General features: G+C 54.7%; 1 protein-coding gene across 1 annotated transcript in view; it reads left to right on the forward strand.

Moving 5' to 3' along the window:
* The window catches only part of MYO18B (myosin XVIIIB), a 72,934-nt gene that overhangs the window by 36,575 nt on the left and 17,049 nt on the right, over positions 1–19,310 (forward strand). Inside the window, exons 25-41 of the mRNA XM_058037245.1 lie at positions 47–175; positions 587–730; positions 2,137–2,226; positions 3,971–4,090; positions 4,202–4,310; positions 4,952–5,076; positions 7,004–7,158; positions 7,952–8,075; positions 8,798–8,992; positions 9,094–9,204; positions 10,213–10,317; positions 11,717–11,863; positions 15,630–15,743; positions 16,525–16,641; positions 17,281–17,364; positions 18,658–18,795; positions 18,973–19,158. Of these exons, the coding sequence (XP_057893228.1) occupies positions 47–175; positions 587–730; positions 2,137–2,226; positions 3,971–4,090; positions 4,202–4,310; positions 4,952–5,076; positions 7,004–7,158; positions 7,952–8,075; positions 8,798–8,992; positions 9,094–9,204; positions 10,213–10,317; positions 11,717–11,863; positions 15,630–15,743; positions 16,525–16,641; positions 17,281–17,364; positions 18,658–18,795; positions 18,973–19,158 (2,193 nt within the window). The remainder of the gene's footprint in view (positions 1–46; positions 176–586; positions 731–2,136; positions 2,227–3,970; positions 4,091–4,201; positions 4,311–4,951; positions 5,077–7,003; positions 7,159–7,951; positions 8,076–8,797; positions 8,993–9,093; positions 9,205–10,212; positions 10,318–11,716; positions 11,864–15,629; positions 15,744–16,524; positions 16,642–17,280; positions 17,365–18,657; positions 18,796–18,972; positions 19,159–19,310) is intronic.

The following is a 19,310-nucleotide window of genomic DNA, read 5'->3' on the forward strand; positions in this document are numbered from 1 at the left end:
GTTTCCAGCCCTGACCTGGGCTGTGTCACCCGTTCCTTGCTGCCAGGTGTTCCTGAAGCCGGGGGTGATCTCCAGGCTGGAGAAGCAGCGGGACAAGCTGATAGCCCAGAAGATGACTCTGCTCCAGGCTGCCTGCAAGGGCTTCCTCAGCCGCCAGAAGTTCAAGAGACTGAAGGTACCCTTCCTGTGGGCTGGGGACACCTGAGCCCACACCTGGGACATGGCACCCAAATAACAGCTCTTTGAGCTCCTTCAGGCTTTCCCTTGCAGCCATGAGAAGCTGTGCTGCCATCCCTGAGCTCGTCTGCCCCTTTCCCTGTCCAGCCTGGTGTCCCTGCCATCCCTGAGCTCCTCTGCCACCTTTCCCTGTCCAGCCTGGTGTCCCTGCCATCCCTGAGCTCCTCTGCCACCTTTCCCTGTCCAGCCTGGTGTCCCTGCCATCCCTGAGCTCCTCTGCCACCTTTCCCTGTCCAGCCTGGTGTCCCTGCCATCCCTGAGCTCCTCTGCCACCTTTCCCTGTCCAGCCTGGTGTCCCAGCCCGGTGCTCCCTGGCTGGGTGGGGGTCACCCCTGCTGTGTCCCCACAGATCCAGCGCCTGGCCATCCGCTGCATCCAGAAGAACCTGCAGGTGTTCCAGGCAGTCAGGCACTGGCCCTGGTGGCAGCTGCTGGGCCACCTGAGGCCCCTGCTCAGTGTGAACCTCGCTGAGGAGCAGCTCCGTGCCAAGGAGGTGAGTGCCAAGGGCTGGGATGGGACAGGACAGGACAATGTCACTCTAGGACATGAAATAAGATGACACACACGCTGGAATCTCCAAGGTAAAAAGAAGGGAAGTTTAGTTTCTGACTCCAATGTTTATAGATTTTCCAAAAGTTTATAGATTTTCCAAAATCTATTGACAGAGGATTGGAGGATGACAGTGCCACCTCTCCAATGACACTGGACAAACCAACAGTCCATCAAATCTCTCCTCTTCCAGAAAAGAACGAAAAACAATAATTCATTAGAGAAAAGCGTGTGCAAAAGTTCATTACAAGAATGTAAACATCAGAAGGCTTAGAAGAACGGGGAGACAGGACAGGGTGCTTTAGGGGCTCTGCCTGGTGGATTGCTCAAGCTGGAAGTCACTTCTGCCCAGCAAAGATGTTTTTCCTACCATCCAGAAGCTGCCATCAGTTCTTAGCCTAGTGTCACGCGTTCTGCAGGGCTGTGGAGGGAGGAGTGACTTCTTGCTTAGAGGGACAGTAGCAAACACACCATGTTCCCATAGCCAAACCCCACCCCAGGGATCCCCCACTGCCCTCCTTGTGCCCTCTGCAAGCTCCAGGGGCTGTGTCAGCGCCAAACTCCTGGAGATGGGCTTGTCATCCTTTGGGGTGCTGAGATGAGCATTCAAACACCCCTGTGACAGAGGGGACTCCACTCTGTGCTGTCCCCACTGCTGTGCTGGCATCCACCTGTGTTGCCCTGGGTGATGGGAGATGCCAATGGACATTTTTTGCTCCTTTCACCCCCCTGCACCCTCTGAGACCTGTGCTAAATTCCCATCTTCCCTGGAGTCCCTCTCCTCCTCTTGCCTTAGCAAGGTTTTAACAAGATGTTTTCAGGCTGGCTCAGATGAAACAAAAGCTGCCCAAGCCTCTGTTTTTGTCTCCAAACCCACCTGGGATCCATCATCTGTTAACCTCTGTTTTTATCACCACTCTGCACGCTCGGTGTTGGACATCAAAGCAGGACAAGGCTGCATGGAGCAGCTCCTGCAGCCTGGGAAGGAATCACAGCCAACACCGTGCCTTTGCACTGTGCTCTGATACCTGCCAGGGCCCTGGGACACTCCCTGGGCACGATCCAGGCCCCTGGCTGCTCATGCCAGGCTTTTGAGGCTTGCTGCTCTCTCATAAAACATGCCCCACACGCAGCAAAGCTGACATTCCCTCCGATGGAATTCATGTCAGGGAGCTGTAGTCCCGGCAATTTGCAGTGAGCAGCCTTCAAAGTTGCCTGGTAAATTTTATTAATAAGGCAGCTATGTCTCTTCCACTTATTTTGAGGAGAAAACAAGGTTTTCATAAATAAACCGAGGCTGCTGGAACTCTCTCTCTATGTGTGTGTGTGTTTTTTTCCAATCTTCCCTAGGAGGAGCTGGCGGCGCTGAGAAGGAAGCTGGAAAAATCCGAGCAGGCGTGCAGCGAGCTCAGACAGACTACAGAGAGCTTGGAGAGCAAGGTAAAGACCCCAAAATGTCTGATACAGACCCCAAAATGTCTGATACAGACCCCAAAAAGCCTGATACAGACCCCCAAACCTCTGTCACAGCCCTGTTTGGCCAGGTTGGGATGGGAGCTGGTGGGGATGAACAGGACCAGCAGTTCCAGCAGAGCAGGAGAAGCTGCCAGGAATGGTCCCCTGGACAGGATTCTGCAGTGTCCAGCTGCAGAATTCCAGGCTGGTATCACTCCAGGCTGCCCAGAGAATCTGTGGCTGCCCCTGAAAATATCCAAGGCCAGGTTGGATGGGGCTGGGAGCAACCTGGGCTAGTGCAAGGTGTCCCTTAAAGCCCTGGATGGGTTTTAAGGTCCTTTCCAGCCCAAACCATTCTGGGATTCCGTGTTCCCAGCTGGCTGCTGGTCCTCTGTGGGCTCTGCTCTCGGAGGCACAGCTCCTTGTGATTGTGCCTGGGATTTTGCCAAGCATCACGAGGAGAAGGAGCTCCCAAGGTTTCTATAAATACACCCTGGGTTTTCCCAGCTCCCTTGGCTGCAGCAGGGCTGGGCTGGGTCTAGGCTGCAGCCAACAGCCCCCCAGGCCAGGACCCTCCTCATCCCTGGGGAAAGGGATGGTTTAGTTTAAGCTCTTTGGGAATGCTGAGTGAGGCAGCTGCCTCAGGGCAGACCTAGGACAACACCAGGGAGGGAAATCCTATGGGATTTGCTTACTGGGTTAAGCTTGTGGGACTCCCTAAGGAGCCTGCACAATGTGAGGTGCCTTAAAATGCTGTCAGACCCAGGAGTGTTGGAATGCTGTGTTTTGCTGTGGCTCTGCAGCCCCTCGCTGCTCTGGCTGAGCAGCAAGGACCGTGTGCCCGTCCGCTCTGCGGAAAACGGAATTGATTTTCTGGATTAACAATTCTCCCCTTCTGCTCCTGGTTTCAAAGGAGATGTGATGCAATAAAGTAGGACGATGGAGAGCTGTGATGAGCCCTGCAGTGCAGGCAGCGTGGCACGGGCAGGAGCCTGGGCTCCCACTGGTGACACTGGGCAGGGACACTGTGCACTCCTGAGAGCAGGCAGAGCTGTCAGGATGGCTGTGGCGTGGCAGAACCCCCCCAGCCATGCCCAGACTGCCCCCTGACATCATCCAGGGGGGCTGTTTACAAACACAAATGCGACAGGGCTGCTGTACAATGCGCCTTGAGCTGTTTTATTTTTCAGCATCAGTCTCATTACATGGTTATGACAATGGGAAGATGCTAGCAGCTCACAATCTAGGCAGCAGGCCAAAAAACTTAATGTTACAACTAAGTTTACAATCTTCTTGACCAATCACACAAAGCAAAAGCATATTGACAGTAGCTCTATCCAATCACCATAAGCACACGTGATTAAAACAATGCTTGCTTGCTTTAAAGCAATGATAAAAAAGCAATGCTTGCTTACTTTGAATAAAAATACCTACTTGTAAGCCTTAAAACACAACGCACAGAGCTCCATCATTAAGCTTTAACCTTCCTAATATCTTGCTAGATAAACTTTCTGCAGCTTAGAGAGCTATTCAGACAAGCGTTAATACACAGATCATTGTTCTGTTTGCCTTTGCTTTTTGTACAGTTTAAATAATTTTTATGCTGACCTATCCCATAGCTGCTGCTTTAGCTCTGCTCACAGCTCTGCTGTACGTGAAGCCTGCCTTTTGCAGCTTTCCCCAAAAACCCTCTAATTTTGTGGGTTCCCACACCCCCCTGCTCCCCCAGATCATCGACCTGACCACGGAGCTGTCGGACGAGCGCTACAAGGGCGATGTCACCTGCCAGGCCCTGGACGGGGAGCGGGCAGAGCGGCTGCGGGGCACCCGCGAGCTGCAGGAGCTGCAGGTACCGCAGCCCCCAGCCCCTGTGTGGTGACAGTGACCTGCCACCCCCCTGACAGAGCCCTCCTGAGTGCCCCAGGGCCGGGTAGAGCCGCTCCCTTGCTCCTTTCCCCAGAGCAAGCACGACCAAGTGCAGAAGAAGCTGGAGTCGGTGGAGAAGCAGCTGGAGGAGGCGCAGCAGCTGGTGCAGCTGCGTGAGATGAAGATCAGCGGCTCTGGAGGAGGTAGGGATGTCCCTCTGGAAGCAGTGCATGCTCTGGGCATCCAGCCTGACCTGGAGAAGAGGGCAGAGGTTTGTTCCCCCCAGTCAGTGCCACTCTGCAGCCCCTGGCCTCTCCAGAGTGTTCTGTCACCCTGCTTTGCTCATCCAGCGGGAGCTGCAGTGACAGCTTGGGGACACAGCTTGGGAGGAGGTAGGGATGTCCCTCCAGAGGCAGTGCATGCTCTGGGCATCCAGCCTGACCTGTGGGGCCACAGAGAATGGGCAGAGGTTTTTCCTGCCCAGTCAGTGCCACTCTGCAGCCCCTGGCCTCTCCAGAGCGTTCTGTCACCCTGCATTGCTCATCCAGTGGGAGCTGGCAGGGACAGCTTGGGGACACGGCTCTGGCTCTGGCATGGGGCTGGTGTGCTGTGCCCCAGGGTGCTGCTGGCACTGCTGGGATGGGATGGGATGGGGTGAGATGGGCACACAAGCTGTGCCGAGGCAGGGCACATGCTCTGTGCAAGTGGGGCACACAAAGCAGCTCCGTGCCCCATAAGCTCTGTGCTGGTGTCAGTCCCTTGTGCGTCCCCTCCCCTGCCCCCAGCAGGGCCACAGGGGCTGCTCAGGCCCCCAGCAGCCACCCTGGGTGTCTCTCGTTGGCAGAGGACGAGTGGCAGGTGAGGTTTGACTGTGCCCAGACCGAGATCGTTTTCCTGCGGAAGCGGCTGGCGCAGCTGGAGGAGCGGCTGGAGGCAGAGCTGGGCACCAGGACAGGGCTGGAGCAAAAGGCAAGTGCTGCCAGCCCAGGAGGGCACAGGGACACCCTAGAGATATCCCTCCCCTGCTCCCAGAAGCTTTGCAGGGCTGAGGCTCAGCATTGCACCTGCTTCTTGTTGCTGCTCCTACTGACCACAAAATCCAGATATTTTCTGCAGCTTTGATCCCCAGAAATCACGTTAACGTTGCAAAATTCCACCTTGGTCAAGTATGAGCATGGGCAGAGGGTGAGGAGCTGTGGGCAGGGGGTTTTCAGTGGTGGGACTTGGTGCTGCTCAGCTTTAGGAGCTGTACAGGGCTCTGCTCTCCCCATCTGTCACACAAAGAGCTGGCAGCTCCTGAGCTTTGCCCTGAGGAGGGAAAAAGCCAATGTGCTTCCCTGAGCAGTGCCTGGGAGCCAGGTCACACCCCATAAGGATAAAACAAAGAAATAAAGATTTCTCATGGTACATTAAATGGTAATAAGAGAGAAGCTGAGTTTTAGGAGCTTGGGTAAAGCGAAGCAGCCCATTTGCTCGCAGTTAGTTTGGAATTACAGGCTTCATTAATGCAAGATTTTGCTTATTTAAAGTCATTCCTTAACGACTCCATTCCCCGGTGTGGGAGAGCTGAGTGTCTGTCCCAGACACAGTGGGAATCCTTGGGGATTCCAGCGCTTTTTGCAGAGAAATGGGATCAGGCATGGCCCCGGGGCAGCTCTGCTGACTCAGCAGGAAGGGCTGGGATGCTGCAGGCACTGGGAGGGTGCCTGGGGCTGGAGGGGACACAGCACCTCGGCTTGTCCTTGTTTGGTGAAAAATCCCCGGGTGAAGCAGCCCTGGGGAATGCAGTGAGGCTGGGTTCTGGTGGGGATCTTATCCAGGGGGTGTGGGGTGTGTGGGGTTCCTCCTCTGTGGGGTGTGTGTGCTGTGGGGACTATGGGGTTCTTCCTCTGTGGAGTTTTTGGGGTTCCTCCTCTGTGGAGTCTATGGGGTCCCTCTTGTGCGGTGTCCATGTGTCCCTCCTCTATGGGGTGTGTGTGCTGTGGGGTCAGTGGGGTTCCTCCTCTGTGGAGTGTGTGGGGTTCTTCCTCTGTGGGGTGAGTGGGGTCCAAGGGTCCTTCCTCTGAACTGAGTGTGCCATGGGGTCACTTCTGTGTGGGGTCCTTGTGTCCCTCCTCTGTGGGGTCAGTGGGGTTCTTCTTTTGTGGAGTTTGTGGGGTTTCTATTCTATGGGGTCAGTGGGGTTCCTCCTCTATGGGGTGAGTGGGGTCCAAGGGTCCTTCCTCTGTGAATTGAGTGTGCCATGGAGTCTATGGGGTCCCTCCCCTGTAGGCTGTTTGTATTGTGGGGTCCTTCCTCTGAATTGAGTGTGCCATGGCGTCCATGTAGTCCCTCCTGTGTGGCATCCACGTGTCCCCCTTCTATGGGCTGCCTGTACCATGGCCTCTACGACATCCCTCCCCCACGGGGCACACCTGTCCATCCTCTATGGGCTCCATGGGGTTGGTGTGTCCCTCCCTGGTGCCACAGCCCCTCTGTGTGCCCCCTGCAGCTGGCTGAGGCGTGGGCAGCGTGCCAGGCGGCTCACGATGGGGCGCAGCGGCTGCGGCGGCGCTACCAGCGCCTGGCCTGCGAGCTGCCTTTACCATGGGCACTATGGCATCCCTCCTCCACAGGGCACAACTGTCCATCCCCTGTGGGATGTTTGGGGTCGGTGTGTCCCTCCCTGGTGCCACAGCCCTCTGTGTGCCCCTTGCAGCTGGCTGAGGCGCGGGCAGCGTGCCAGGCAGCGCGGGACGGGGCGCAGCGGCTGCGGCGGCGCTGCCAACGCCTGGCCTGTGGGCTGCCTTTACCATGGGCACTATGGCATCCCTCCTCCACGGGGCACACCTGTCCATCCTCTGTGGGGTCCGTGTGTCCCTGCCTGGTGCCACAGCCCTCTGTGTGCCCATTGCAGCTGGCTGAGGCACAGGCAGCGTGCCAGGCGGCGCGGGACGGGGCGCAGCGGCTGCGGCGGCGCTGCCAGCGCCTGGCCTGCGAGCTGGAGGACGCCCGGGTGCTGGCTGAGAGCCAGCAGAGCCGCAGCCACGAGCTGGAGAAGAGGCAGAAGAGGTGAGGGATGGGCAGGGCTGGGGGTGCTGGAGCAAGGAGGCAGGGAATGGGGAGGGTTGGGGTGGGTGAGGAGCTGGGTCATGGATGTGTTTCATGAAAAATCCTCTCGTTAAGACCTTTTGTCCTGAGAAGCTGAGAGGCCTCAGAAATGAAATGTAAAAAATAATTATCTGCTGCTGTGGAATGTGACAGGTCATCTTTAATTGGTCTCGTGGTGTTGTTTTTAATTAATGGCAAATCACAGTCTGGCTGTCTCAGACTCTGGTCAGTCACAAGATTTTCTTATCATTCCATTTCTATTCCTTTCAAGCCTTCTGATGAAATCCTTTTCTCTCTATTCTTTTAGTATAGTTTTAGTATATAATTTTCTTTTAATATAATATATATAATAAAATAATAAATCAGCCTTCTGAAACATGGGGTCAAGATATCATATATTTATATATATAATAAAATAATATATCAGTGTTCTGAAACATGGAGACAAGATTCTCATCTTTTCCCTCATCCTGGGACCCCTGCAAACACCACCACAGAGCTGCTGTAAGGGTGGAGCTGATTTTTTATCTCTTTCAGCTGCTGGGAGTTATTTTTCCATCCCCCTGCTGTGTGACTGACACAGGGTCTGAGCCCAGACTGATTTGGGTTTGGACCTTAAAGCTCATCCACTTCCATCCCTATGAAATATCCCCTATGAATATTCTCCTTCCACCACCCCAGACTGCTCCCAGCCCTGTCCAGGGGCGTGCATGGGGTCCGTGTGTCCCTCCTGACCTTGCTGTGCTCCCCTCAGGTTTGACCTGCAGCTGGCCCAGGCCCTGGGGCAGTCTGCCTTCGAGAAGAGCCTCCGTGAGAAGCTGTCCCAGGAGAACACCAGCATCCGCTGGGAGATGGGCAAACTGCAGCAGAGCCTGGAGGTAAGAGGAGACCCCACTTTGCTGTCTTGGAGCCAGTTCTGGGAGCAGCACTGATTACCTTTGCAATTAGAGCAGAGGCAATCAGGAAACTTGATTCCAATTTCTGCCAGCACAGCTCAGTGTGTGTTTGAATCTCCTTCCAGAAGGGATGTTGCTATGTATGAGTGATCCCCACCCCATGATTCAGCTCGTCAGGGCCCCAATTTTCACTGGGGTCACTTGTGCTCTTCCTCACACGCCTACCCCCAGTCCCACCTTGGGGAAGGTGCTGTCTGCGCCCCGTGGCATGGTGCTGCACCAAATGCCACCGTGGTGACACTGGCACGGCTGCTGGGGTGGGGAGAACCCCCAGGGCTGCTGCCAGCACCCCCCACCATCAATTTTTGGGGCTGATTTGCTGAACACAGCCTTTCCTCAAAGCCATGAGGTCGCTGGGTGCAAACACGAATTCCAGAGCTGCAGGGGAAGCCTTTGGGCATATCTGGGTGTGCTTCAAACAGCCCATCCTGTCCCCAGTGTCCTGCATGTCCCTGGGCTGCAGGGACACCCCAGGGCAGTGGGAAGGTGAGGTCAGGACTGAGAGGGAAAGGTGGGCATGGGGGGGTCTCAGTGGGCTGCCCAACCCTGCTGCTGCTCCAGGCGTTTGGGATGATGTTTTTGGGAATGCTGTGGGTTCTGAGAGCGGGCTGTGAGTGTCCAGGCTCTGACCCTGCTCTGGCCAGCACAAGGAGGCCGAGGTGGCCAGGCTGGAGCAGCAGGTGGCCGTGTTGGCCAGCCGAGTGCAGGAGCTCAGCGCCCCCGGGGCCATGGACACGGTGCCTGGGCTCAAGAAGAAGCTCTGGGACCTGGAGGGCAGCGCTGCTGAGCAGAAGAAGGAGCTGGAGAGGCAAACAGCTGCTGTAGAGCACCTGGAGCAGGTAATGTGGGGCTGGGGGAACCAGGGGTGTCTGTCCCTGCTGGGACAGCCCAACACCATCCTCATCCTCTTGGGGCTGTGCATCATCTCTGGGGGTTTCAGCTCCACGAGAGGCTGGAGCTGGAGATGGAGAGGATGAAGCAGATCCACCAGAAGGAGCTGGAGGACAAGGATGAGGAGCTGGAGGACACGCAGAAGTCCTGCCAGAAGAGGGTAGGTTTGATGCTGGGTGGGTTTGATGCTTGGTGCTCCCCAAAACTCCCCATGTCCCCAGGAACCCTTCCAGAGGTCCGTGTTCCTGCTCTCCCACCATCACCTCAGTGTGAGCCCCCATCACAGCTTTGGGGTGCAGATCAGGCTCTGGGTCAGGGCTGAGCCCCAGTCACATCCCAGGGGTGCAGATCAGGCTCTGGGTCAGGGCTGAGCCCCAGTCACATCCCAGGGGTGCAGATCAGGCTCTGGGTCAGGGCTGAGCCCCAGTCACAGCTTTGGGGTGCAGATCAGGCTCTGGGTCAGGGCTGAGCCCCAGTCACATCCCAGGGGTGCAGATCAAGCTTTGGGTCAGGGCTGAGCCCCAGTCACAGCTTTGGGGTGCAGATCAGGCTTTGGGTCAGGGCTGAGCCCCAGTCACAGTTTTGGGGTGCAGATCAGGCTCTGGGTCAGGGCTGAGCCCCAGTCACAGCTTTGGGGTGCAGATCAAGCTTTGGGTCAGGGCTGAGCCCCAGTCACATCCCAGGGGTGCAGATCAGGCTCTGGGTCAGGGCTGAGCCCCCTGCCACGCTGGAGGGGCTGTTGGGGACAATGTATGAGAGCCACACATGATGCAGCACATGGACCCACTGCTCCCAGTAACACCAGAGTCGCACCAAGGGCACCAGCTCCTGAGTTTGATGTTTTTGGGGCTGATTTGCAGAAAACAGCCTTTCCTCAAAGCCATGAAGTTGATGGGTGCAAACACGAATTCCAGAGCTGCAGGGGCAGCCTTTGGCCATGTCTGGGTGTGCTTCAAACAGCCCATCCTGCCCCCAGTGTCCTGCATGTCCCTGCACTGCTGGGGACAGGAGGTGCTCCAGGGGACATGGCCCATTCCTGGTCCCCAGTGCTGCCTCGGTGCCCTCCCTCTCTTGGGGAGTGCCAAACCCCCCCCTGTGGCAGTGTCTGTGCCCTGCTGGCCCCTTGAGGGGTGGCCGGGCACCGAGCAGGGCTGGGGTTGTCCCACAGCTGCGGCAGCTGGAGATGCAGCTGGAGCAGGAGCACGAGCAGAGGCAGATGGTGCTGCACGAGAAGCACGACCTGGAAGGGCTCATTGGCACCTTGTGTGAGCAGGTAAGGGGGCAGTGCCCGCCCAGGGGCTGCTCTGTGGGCTGTGCCCTGTGTGACCGTGTTCACAGGGGTTCTTGGAATGGGGGAAGCGATGAGGATCTGACTCCATGGTTTCAGAAGACTTGGTTTATTATTTTATTATATATATCACATTAAAACTATACTAAAAGAACAGAGGAAAGGATTTCCTCAGAAGGCTGGCTAAGACTAGAATAAGAAGGAATGATAACAAAGGTTTGTGGCTCAGACTCTCTGTCCGAGCCATTAATTAGAAACAATTCTATGACCCCAATCACAGATGCACCTGTTGCATTCCACAGCAGCAGATAATCATTGTTTACATTTTGTTCCTGAGGTCTCTTAGCTTCTCAGGAGGAAAAATCCTGAGGAAAGGATTTTCCATAAAAGATGTCTGTGACAGGGGGGCTCAGGAGGAGAGGCCCCTTCCCCTCCAGGACAGCCCCAGGTGTTGCTCTGGCCAGCCCCAGCCCCCAAGATCAGTCCTGGTGTAAGGGAAAGGGAGATGGGGCCGTGCAGCTGGGATTGCTGTGAGACGCAACCACAATTTGGCAGCAGGTATTAAATCAAATCCTGGCTTTGTCGCTTAAAAATCCTGGGCTGCAGTGGTGGGAAGGGGCAGCTGGTTCCAGCCATGGCTCCAAATTTATTCCCTGTGGTTATAAAGAGACCCTGAGCAAGAGGAAAATGATGTGAGCAGTGTCCAGGATCCAGCTGGAGGGATGGCAGAGCAGCAGTGGTGGTGCTGCAAACACCCTGTGGTTAGCAGAGGACAGTTCATTAAAAAAATGGGAAGAAAACAGCTGACCCAGAAAACTAATTAAGGAAATGGAGATGCCAATGATTTCTTGTTCCAGCAAATTCCAGCCAGCTCTAAACCAGGCCACAAGGTCAAATCCACACAGTTGATTTCAGCCAGTGAACAGAAAACAGGAGAAGGAAAGCGGTTTGAAAGGAGAGCCGTGGAAAACAACCTGAACGGAAAATGCTCTTACACCTCAGTGATGCTGAAACCATGTCCCTGTTTATTTGGTGGCTCTCTAATTCCTTTATCCCTGTAACCATGGTTGCTCTCTCCCTCTCTCTGGGGGGGGGGGAAACACAGAAGATGGGTTTTTTGAGGTATTCCTTGTGGCTGTGGGGCCAGGCTGTCCTTCTGGACACAGGGGGGGATGTCACTCGTGGGGACCAGGGGTGCGCAAATGTTTTCAGAGGAGCATCTCTCTGACGGGGCAAAATATGGAACATCCTGGAGGTGTTCACTCTGGTGTAGCCGACCAAAACACCCCTAAATTGAGCGGGGAACACCTTGGGGTGTGGCGGAAGGTGCTGATGGAGGTTCCAGGGGCCAGCAGGGCTCAGACATCTCCTGTCCCCATCCCAGATCGGCCACCGCGACTTCGACGTGGAGAAGCGGCTGCGGCGGGACCTGCGGAGGAGCCGGGCGCTCCTGGCCGATGCTCAGCTGCTGCTGGCGGCCCCAGCCGGGCCCGGGGGCAGCGCTCCGGAGCTGGAACACCTGCGCAAACAGGTAGGGAGGGAGGGAAGCCGCAGGGAGCATCCCCCGCTGCCCCGCTTAACTGAGCGCTGACACGCCGCAGAGTCTCCTTGGAAAAGGAGTGCTTACCCTGTAATTAAGGCAACGCTGGTGGAGTGTTTTTTCCCTTTTTTCCCTTTTTTTTCCTGTTAATTACCTTCTGTTTGGCGTGTTTCTGCGCGTCTCCTACGGCCGGGCTGGGGCGGCGTTGCCATAGGGATGCTGGAAGCGGGAGAGGGATGGGGGGGATTTGAGCTGGGGAGCGGCTCCAGCTCTGTGACAGCTCTGTGCCACCACGCTGGGGACATCCCCGACCCCAGGGTGAGCTCTGAGTCCCCTGCCATGGATAGGGGCACCACGGGGCTGTCCATCCCCTGGTGGGCTGTGTATTCCCAAGTGCCAAGCAGGGGCTCAGCTAAAGATGCTGACCCACTGAAACCACTCAGAAATTAATCTGTTCTGCACATTTCACTTGGAAACAAACGAATCTGGAGGTACGAGCAACCCCAGCAACACCCAAATGTAATAGGGAGGGTGGTTGTGCATAAATAACAGCTGTGAGCAGCACCTGTGCTGGGGGAGAAGGGGAAGGTGAGCTGATGGAGCTAGAGGTGTGTCCATGCCCTTACCTGGATGTCCAGGGCAGGAGAGGGCTGTGGCTGGGACAAGCCACAGTGGGAATGGCCATTTTTTGCACTCTGGTGTTGTTAAGTATTATTGACCCAGTGCTGTAGTGCTGTGCTCCATTAATCTCTCATTGTTTCCCAAATGAGAGCTCTTAGTCCCTTTGGGGTGTCCTGCCATGGATAGGAGCACCACAGGGCTGTCCACCCCCTTGTGGGCTGTGTATTCCCAAGTGCCAAGCAGGGGCTCAGCTAAAGCTGCTGACCCACTGAAACCACTCAGAAATTAATCTGTTCTGCACATTTCACCTGGAAACAAACGAATCTGGAGGCACGAGGAACTCCAGCAACATCCAAGTGTAATTGGGAGGGTGGTTGTGCATAAATAACAGCTGTGAGCAGCAGCTGCTTCCTTCCACCTGTGCTGGGGAGAAGGGGAAGGTGAGCTGATGGAGCTAGAGGTGTGTCCATGCCCTTACCTGGGTGTCCAGGGCAGGAGATGGCCGTGGCTGGGACAAGCCACAGTGGGAATGGCCATTTTTTGCACTCTGCTGTCGTTAAGTATTATTGACCCAGTGCTGTAGTGCTGTGCTTCATTAAATCCCATAATGTTTCCCAAATCCCACTTTAAGATTGGAGAGGTTGCACTGCCCCTGTATTTTCCCAGTCCCCGGTGGGAAGGAAATGTGGCAGGGCCCTATCTCAGGTCTCTTCCATGTGCTGATCTGAGGGACCTACATGGATGCTGAGGTGTTTCCTCTGCCCGTCCCATCGTGCCCAGCCCCATCTCCCTGGGGAATAATGCCCAGCTCACCTGGGGAATTAAATCTTTGCTCCAGAGAGTAAAGTCATGGAGAGAGCAGCTGAGGGAGCTGGGAAGGGGCTCAGCCTGGGGAAAAGGAGGCTCAGGTGGGACCTTGTGGCTCTGCAAAACTCTCTGATAGGAGGGGACAGCCAGGGGGTGTCAGGCTCTGCTCCCAGGGAACAGGGACAGGAGAGAGGGAACTGCATCAAACTGTGCCAGGGGAGGCTCAGGTTGGACACCAGGAGGAATTTCCTCATGGAAAGGGTGCTCAGGGACTGGAACTGTCCAGGGAGGTTTGGAGTGCCCATCCCTGGAGGTGTCCAAGGAATTCCTGGATGTGGCACTCAGTGCTCTGGGCTTGGTGACAAGGTGGGGATCAGGCACAGGCTGGATTTGATGACTTTGGAAGTTTTTCCCAGCATTTATGACTCTGGAATTTTGGGATTCTTGCTCCCTGCACACCCCAGTCCTCACAGCAAGGCAGGAGGTCACTCTCTGTCCCTGTGGTTCTTGTGCTCATCTCCCTTGTGTTTGGAGAAGAACAAACAGCCTGGATTTTGGGAATGTGGAGTTTTTGCTGTACCACCAACACTGAGGCTCTGCCTGTGCTTAAAATGCCACATGATTATCCTGTCCTTTAAGCTGAAACAATTTCTAATGGCATTCATGACGACTTTCTCAAAAGCCAATGCATCCTACCAGCAGCCCACGGACCTGCACCAGAAGAAAAACTTTGCTAAAATGCTACATTTCCGTTAATCAAAATCCATATGGCTGGGAGTGCAGCATTGTTTCTTAATAAGGCTGAGGCATCCATTTTATGCAGGTATTTAACAGATGGTGTTCACAGCAAACTAATGTTGTTCCACACTTCATACATTATGCATTTTTTTGGGGGGGAATTTCAATTTATTCTTCCCAAGTGGGAAAATTCCATTACACCAAGTGAATTGGAAGCTGATGCTTAATGAGGGGTCCTGGAGATGATTTTTCTCTCCGGTGGAATTATCAGGATTTTGGTGGGAATTGTGGCAGGGTTGAGGCCAGTCCATGAGTGGGGATGCAGGTGGGAAAGGCCGTGAAACCAGGAGCTGATCTGAGTGGCATCTTCAACTCATCCCAGCAAAGCACAGAGGTTTTTTACAGCTGATGGAAGAAAGTTCTTCCTTTTCTAGTGAGAGGTCTCAGTCTGCCCAAAAACTGGAGGGAAGCCAGCTGAGGATTGCTCCAGTTATAGTATTCCATTATTCCCCCCACTTTTTTTTTTTTTTAATTTTTTTTTTTTTTTTTAGGGAGAGAGATAAAAAAGAAAGTAAAAAAAAAAAAATAAAATTCTTAAACTCTCACCATGGTGTGCAGCTTTTCCCGTTGCCCCCTGGAACTCCACAGGGAAACCAGGAGCACAGGAAACGAGCGGCGAGCAGAGAGGGGTTTATTTTTCCTTTTTCGTAGAGAAAAAGCAAAAGAAACCCCAAGGAGCAGGGGAAGGAACTGGATGTTCAGGTACAGCCTACGACAACTCCTCCGCCCAGGCGAGGGGGGAGTTTTGGGGATGACGCCGCAGCTTCCAGATGTTTGCAGCCCATTGAAGATCGTGTGTGATCCTAATGGCTGAGCCGCAAAACCCGAGAGCGAATTAGCGCTTATAAATGGGATCTTCCACGTGTATTTGCAAATGCAATTTACGCCACGTGAAAAGCCCATTTGCAAACCCCCCGAATCGTGAATTGCTCTAATCAGGAATTACGTGTAATTCACATAATTTTGCAAATTAATGATCCCAGCTCTGCCTGGCCATGGGAAAGGGAGGATGTGCCATGGAGGCTGCTGGACTCATTAGGACGGGCAGTGGGGTTGGGATCTGAGCTGGAAGGTGCCAAGGAAGATTTGCTTGCCCTGTAAACCAGGAGCAGACAAGTTGAAGAGCAGCAGGGGTTTAAAACGTGGAGATTTCTGTGTTCTTTAGCAGGGAAAAATGCCCTGACATGAAATAAAATGACACGGACACTGGACTCTCCAAGGTAAATAAGAGGGCAGTTTAATTTCGGACTCCAACATTTATAGATTTCCAAAGGTGACAGTGCCACCTCTCCAATGACACTGGACAAACCAACAGTCCATCAACTTTATCCTCCTCCATAAAAGAATGCAAAAATAAATTATTTACATAAAGTGCGTGACAAAGTTCATTATAAGACTATAAACATCAGAAGGTTTAGAAGAACCTAAAAAAAAATAGGGTGACACCCTGTGAAAGTGGAAATAAGCACGGGGACAGCACCATCAGCATGTGGTTTCTCCTTTAATGATGATCCCCTGCACCTTTCCCCAGTTGGAAGAGAGCGAAGCCAAGTGTGCAGAGGCCCAGAGATGCCAGCAGACAGCAGCCCAGGAGCTGGAGAACCTGCACACGGAGCTGGAGACCCTCAGCAGAAGCAAGACCCTGGTGGGTTCCATGGCAGGGCAGGTGGGAGGGCACAGTCCCACCTCGGGGGAGTTTGGCAGCAATCAGCAGCTGCTTTGCTAAATCAGAAGTGTTTAATAAATCACCTTGGAGTGTTAATTACACCTCTGAGGATATTTATAAAACATCCCAGCGAATTTACTGAGTCTCCAAGGATATTCCTCACTGAATCACCTAGACTGCTTGGAAACAGCAGCCCCCGGGGTGGTTTATTGGGTGGACAAAATTCCTGCAAGGGTGCCGCATTCCATGGTCCTGCCCTGGCTCTCTGATGGGCTGGGGGCTGTTGGCAGCATATTCCAGAGGGGATTTGGTGGGTTCCCTGTGGGATCCAGGTGCTGTGGATCCTCCTGGTCCTGCTCTGGCTCTCTGATGGGCTGGGGGCTGTTGGTGATGTATTCCAGAGGGGATTTGGTGGGATCCATGAACCAGGAGCTGTGCATCCTCCTGGTCCTGCCCTGGCTCTCTGATGGGCTGGAGGCTGTTGGTGATGTATTCCAGAAGGGATTTGGTGGGTTCCCTTTGGGATCCAGGTGCTGTGGATCCTCCTGGTCCTGCCCTGGCTCTCTGATGGGCTGGAGGCTGTTGGTGATGTATTCCAGAAGGGATTTGGTGGGTTCCCTTTGGGATCCAGGTGCTGTGGATCCTCCTGGTCCTGCCCTGGCTCTCTGATGGGCTGGGGGCTGTTGGCAGCATGTTCCAGAGGGGATTTGGTGGGATCCCTGTGGGATCCATGAAGCAGGAGCTGTGGATCCTCCTGCAGGTGGACGAGCAGCTGTTCCAGCTGCAGCACGAGCGAGCCGACCTGCTGAAGCGCATCGATGAGGACCAGGAGGACCTGAACGAGCTCATGGAAAAGCACAAGGCTCTGATTGCCCAGGTAGGAGCTTGGGGAGCCTCTGCAGCCCTGGGATGGCTCTCAGAAAGCCCTGCAGGCTGGCACGGAGCTGGTGGTGGCATCTGGGGGTCCACAAAGGGGTGAGGAGCCACAGAGATGCTGTGATGAGGAAGGGAAGGCTCACAGCAACAAATCCTCTCACCTGCAGTTTTAAATCTTCTTTTAAGAGGTGTTTTGCCTTTAGTTTCAACATCTGGAGAATCCTAGAGCTGTCCCTCTGGGTTGTTTTTATTCCTCCTTTCACCATTTTCTCCTCCAGAGGTTAAAAAGCACTGTCAGTCAGCCTTGGTGCTTTCAGTGCCATATCCAAACTATGTCAGACTCTCCCAAAGGATTGTCCTGGGAGCTGAGGGACCTCAAAACTCCCATGGGAGGGGACAGGCTGACAATTCACAGTCTTATGCCCCTTGCAGAGGTGGTAGGGATCCAGGAGCCTGTGTCTGGAACCAGGAGAATCCTGATCCACAAATATTTGTTTCAAAATTTTGGGAAGCTGCAGTGAGTTGGGAGAATGCAGCTCCATCGGGGCGGTCCAGGAGCAGCTCACTGGAGGTTCAGGCAGGAACCAGCCCTCTGCTCTGAGCCCTGCTGCTCCCAACTCCACATTTTCTGTTCCTGCAGTCGGCCACGGACATCGCTCAGATCCGGGAGCTGCAGACGCAGGTGGAGGATGTGAAGAAAGAAAAGCAGAGCCTGCAGGAGAAGGTAATTCCTGCAGGAGAAGGTAATTCCTGCAGGAGAAGGTAATTCCTGCAGGAGAAGGTAATTCCTGCCCAGCCTGGGGCACCCCTGCTGAGGAATGGGACCTCTTTAGGCTGGAGAAATCGTTTCCTTGCAGAATTTTTGGGATTCACAGCCTGGTTTCTCCCTCCTCCCCTGCTGAATTGGGATGGGCTGACCCCAGGGCTGCCCCAGGGTGGGCACCAACAAGGGCTGCACCCACTCGCCTCTGAGGCTGTGCCAGCCCTCCTGGAGTGAGGGATTTAATTTTAAACACATGAGTAATCCCATTAAGTGAAGTGCTTTACTGGAGCGTGGCTAAGCTGCCCAGGAATCAGAAGCAGGAGGAGCGGGTGGTGCTTTGGAGATAGGCTGGATAAAAGGAGACGAATTCCTGTAGTTTTAGGTCAAACTCAAAACCTGAACCCGGGATCACTGAAAGGGCAGTTTCCTTTGGAGATCTCAGTGTAAGAACTGAGGAAACAGCCTGGCCCAGGCAGCTTTCCACAAAGATTGTGAATTTTTACACCTGCTGTCCTCAAAGAGTGTGTGAGGAGAGAAGAGCAAAGGGGCCCCAGCCACGTGTCCTGGCCAGCAGGTTCTCCATTCAGAGCCACACTTCGCTGTCAGGCCTGCTCTGTGTGGCTCCAACAGCAGGGAATTCTTTGGGAAAGGAGGGCAGTGCTTGGCCACAGCAGCTCAGGGGCCAGGAGAGGGACTGGGGAGGGGATGAGCAGAGGGGATCAGCAGAGGGATGCATCAGAGGGGTCTGTGACCGTGTTCACAGGGGTTTTGGGATGAGGGAAGAGATGAGGATCTGACTCCATGTTTCATAAGGCTGATTTATTATTTTATGATATATATTATATTAAAACTATACTAAAAGAATAGAAGAAAGGATTTCATCAGAAGGCTGGCTAAGAATAGAATAGCCAAGAATGATAACAAAGGCTTGTGGCTCGGACAGAGAGTCCGAGCCAACTGGGCTGTGATTGACCATTAATTACAAACAACCACATGAGACCAATCACAGATGCACCTGTTGCATTCCACAGCAGCAGATAACCATTGTTTACATTTTGTTCCCGAGGAGTCTCAGCTTCTCAGGAGGAAAAATCCTAAGGAAAGGATTTTTCATAAAAGATGTCTGCCACAGGGTGGTCCAGGAGAGGGTTTCAGGAAAGGGGATCAGGAGAGGGGTGCAGGAAAGGGGTTCAGCAGAGGGGTCCAGCAGAGGGGCTGGGGGATGCCGATGCTGACACAGCCCTGCTGTCCCAGCTGCAGGCAGCTCAGGCCAGGGCAGCCCAGCTGGAGCAGTGCCCGGCCGAGCGCTCCATCGTCAGCCGGCAGGAAGCTCGGATCCGGGACCTGGAGAGCCAGCTGGACTTCCAGGCCGTGCAGATGAAGCGCTTCGAGGTACCCCCTGCTCCCCTGGCACTGCCACCGCCCCACCTGTGGGGACAGCAGCACCTGGGATGGGCTGGGGCAGCACAGGGGTTTGGTGGCACTGCTGCTCTCTCTCCGAGGGTGTTTCTGACAGCCAGCAGCGCCTTGGTGCTCACAGGGACATTCCCAACTCCTCACCTTGCCCAGGTGCTGGTGCTGCGCCTGCGGGACAGCATCATCCAGATGGGAGAGGAGCTGGAGAAGGCGGCCGAGTCGGAGGCGCGGGAGAGGGAGAGCAGCAGGTACTACCAGAGGAGGATGCAGGAGATGAAGGCTGACATGGACGAGCTGGTGCAGAGGGAGCTGGAGTCCAGCCGCCGGCGCGTGGAGCTGGTGAGGTTTGGGGGATCCCATGGCCACAGGGGTTTGGGGGGTCCCATGGCCACAGGGGTTTGAGGGATCCCATGGCCACAGGGGTTTGGAGGTGACCCCTCATAGCCCCTGGGTTGGTTTGAAGGGCTTCAGAAACTCATTTTTGTGTGCTC

Source organism: Melospiza georgiana, chromosome 18 (assembly GCF_028018845.1).
Source record: "Melospiza georgiana isolate bMelGeo1 chromosome 18, bMelGeo1.pri, whole genome shotgun sequence".
Lineage (NCBI taxonomy): Eukaryota > Metazoa > Chordata > Aves > Passeriformes > Passerellidae > Melospiza > Melospiza georgiana.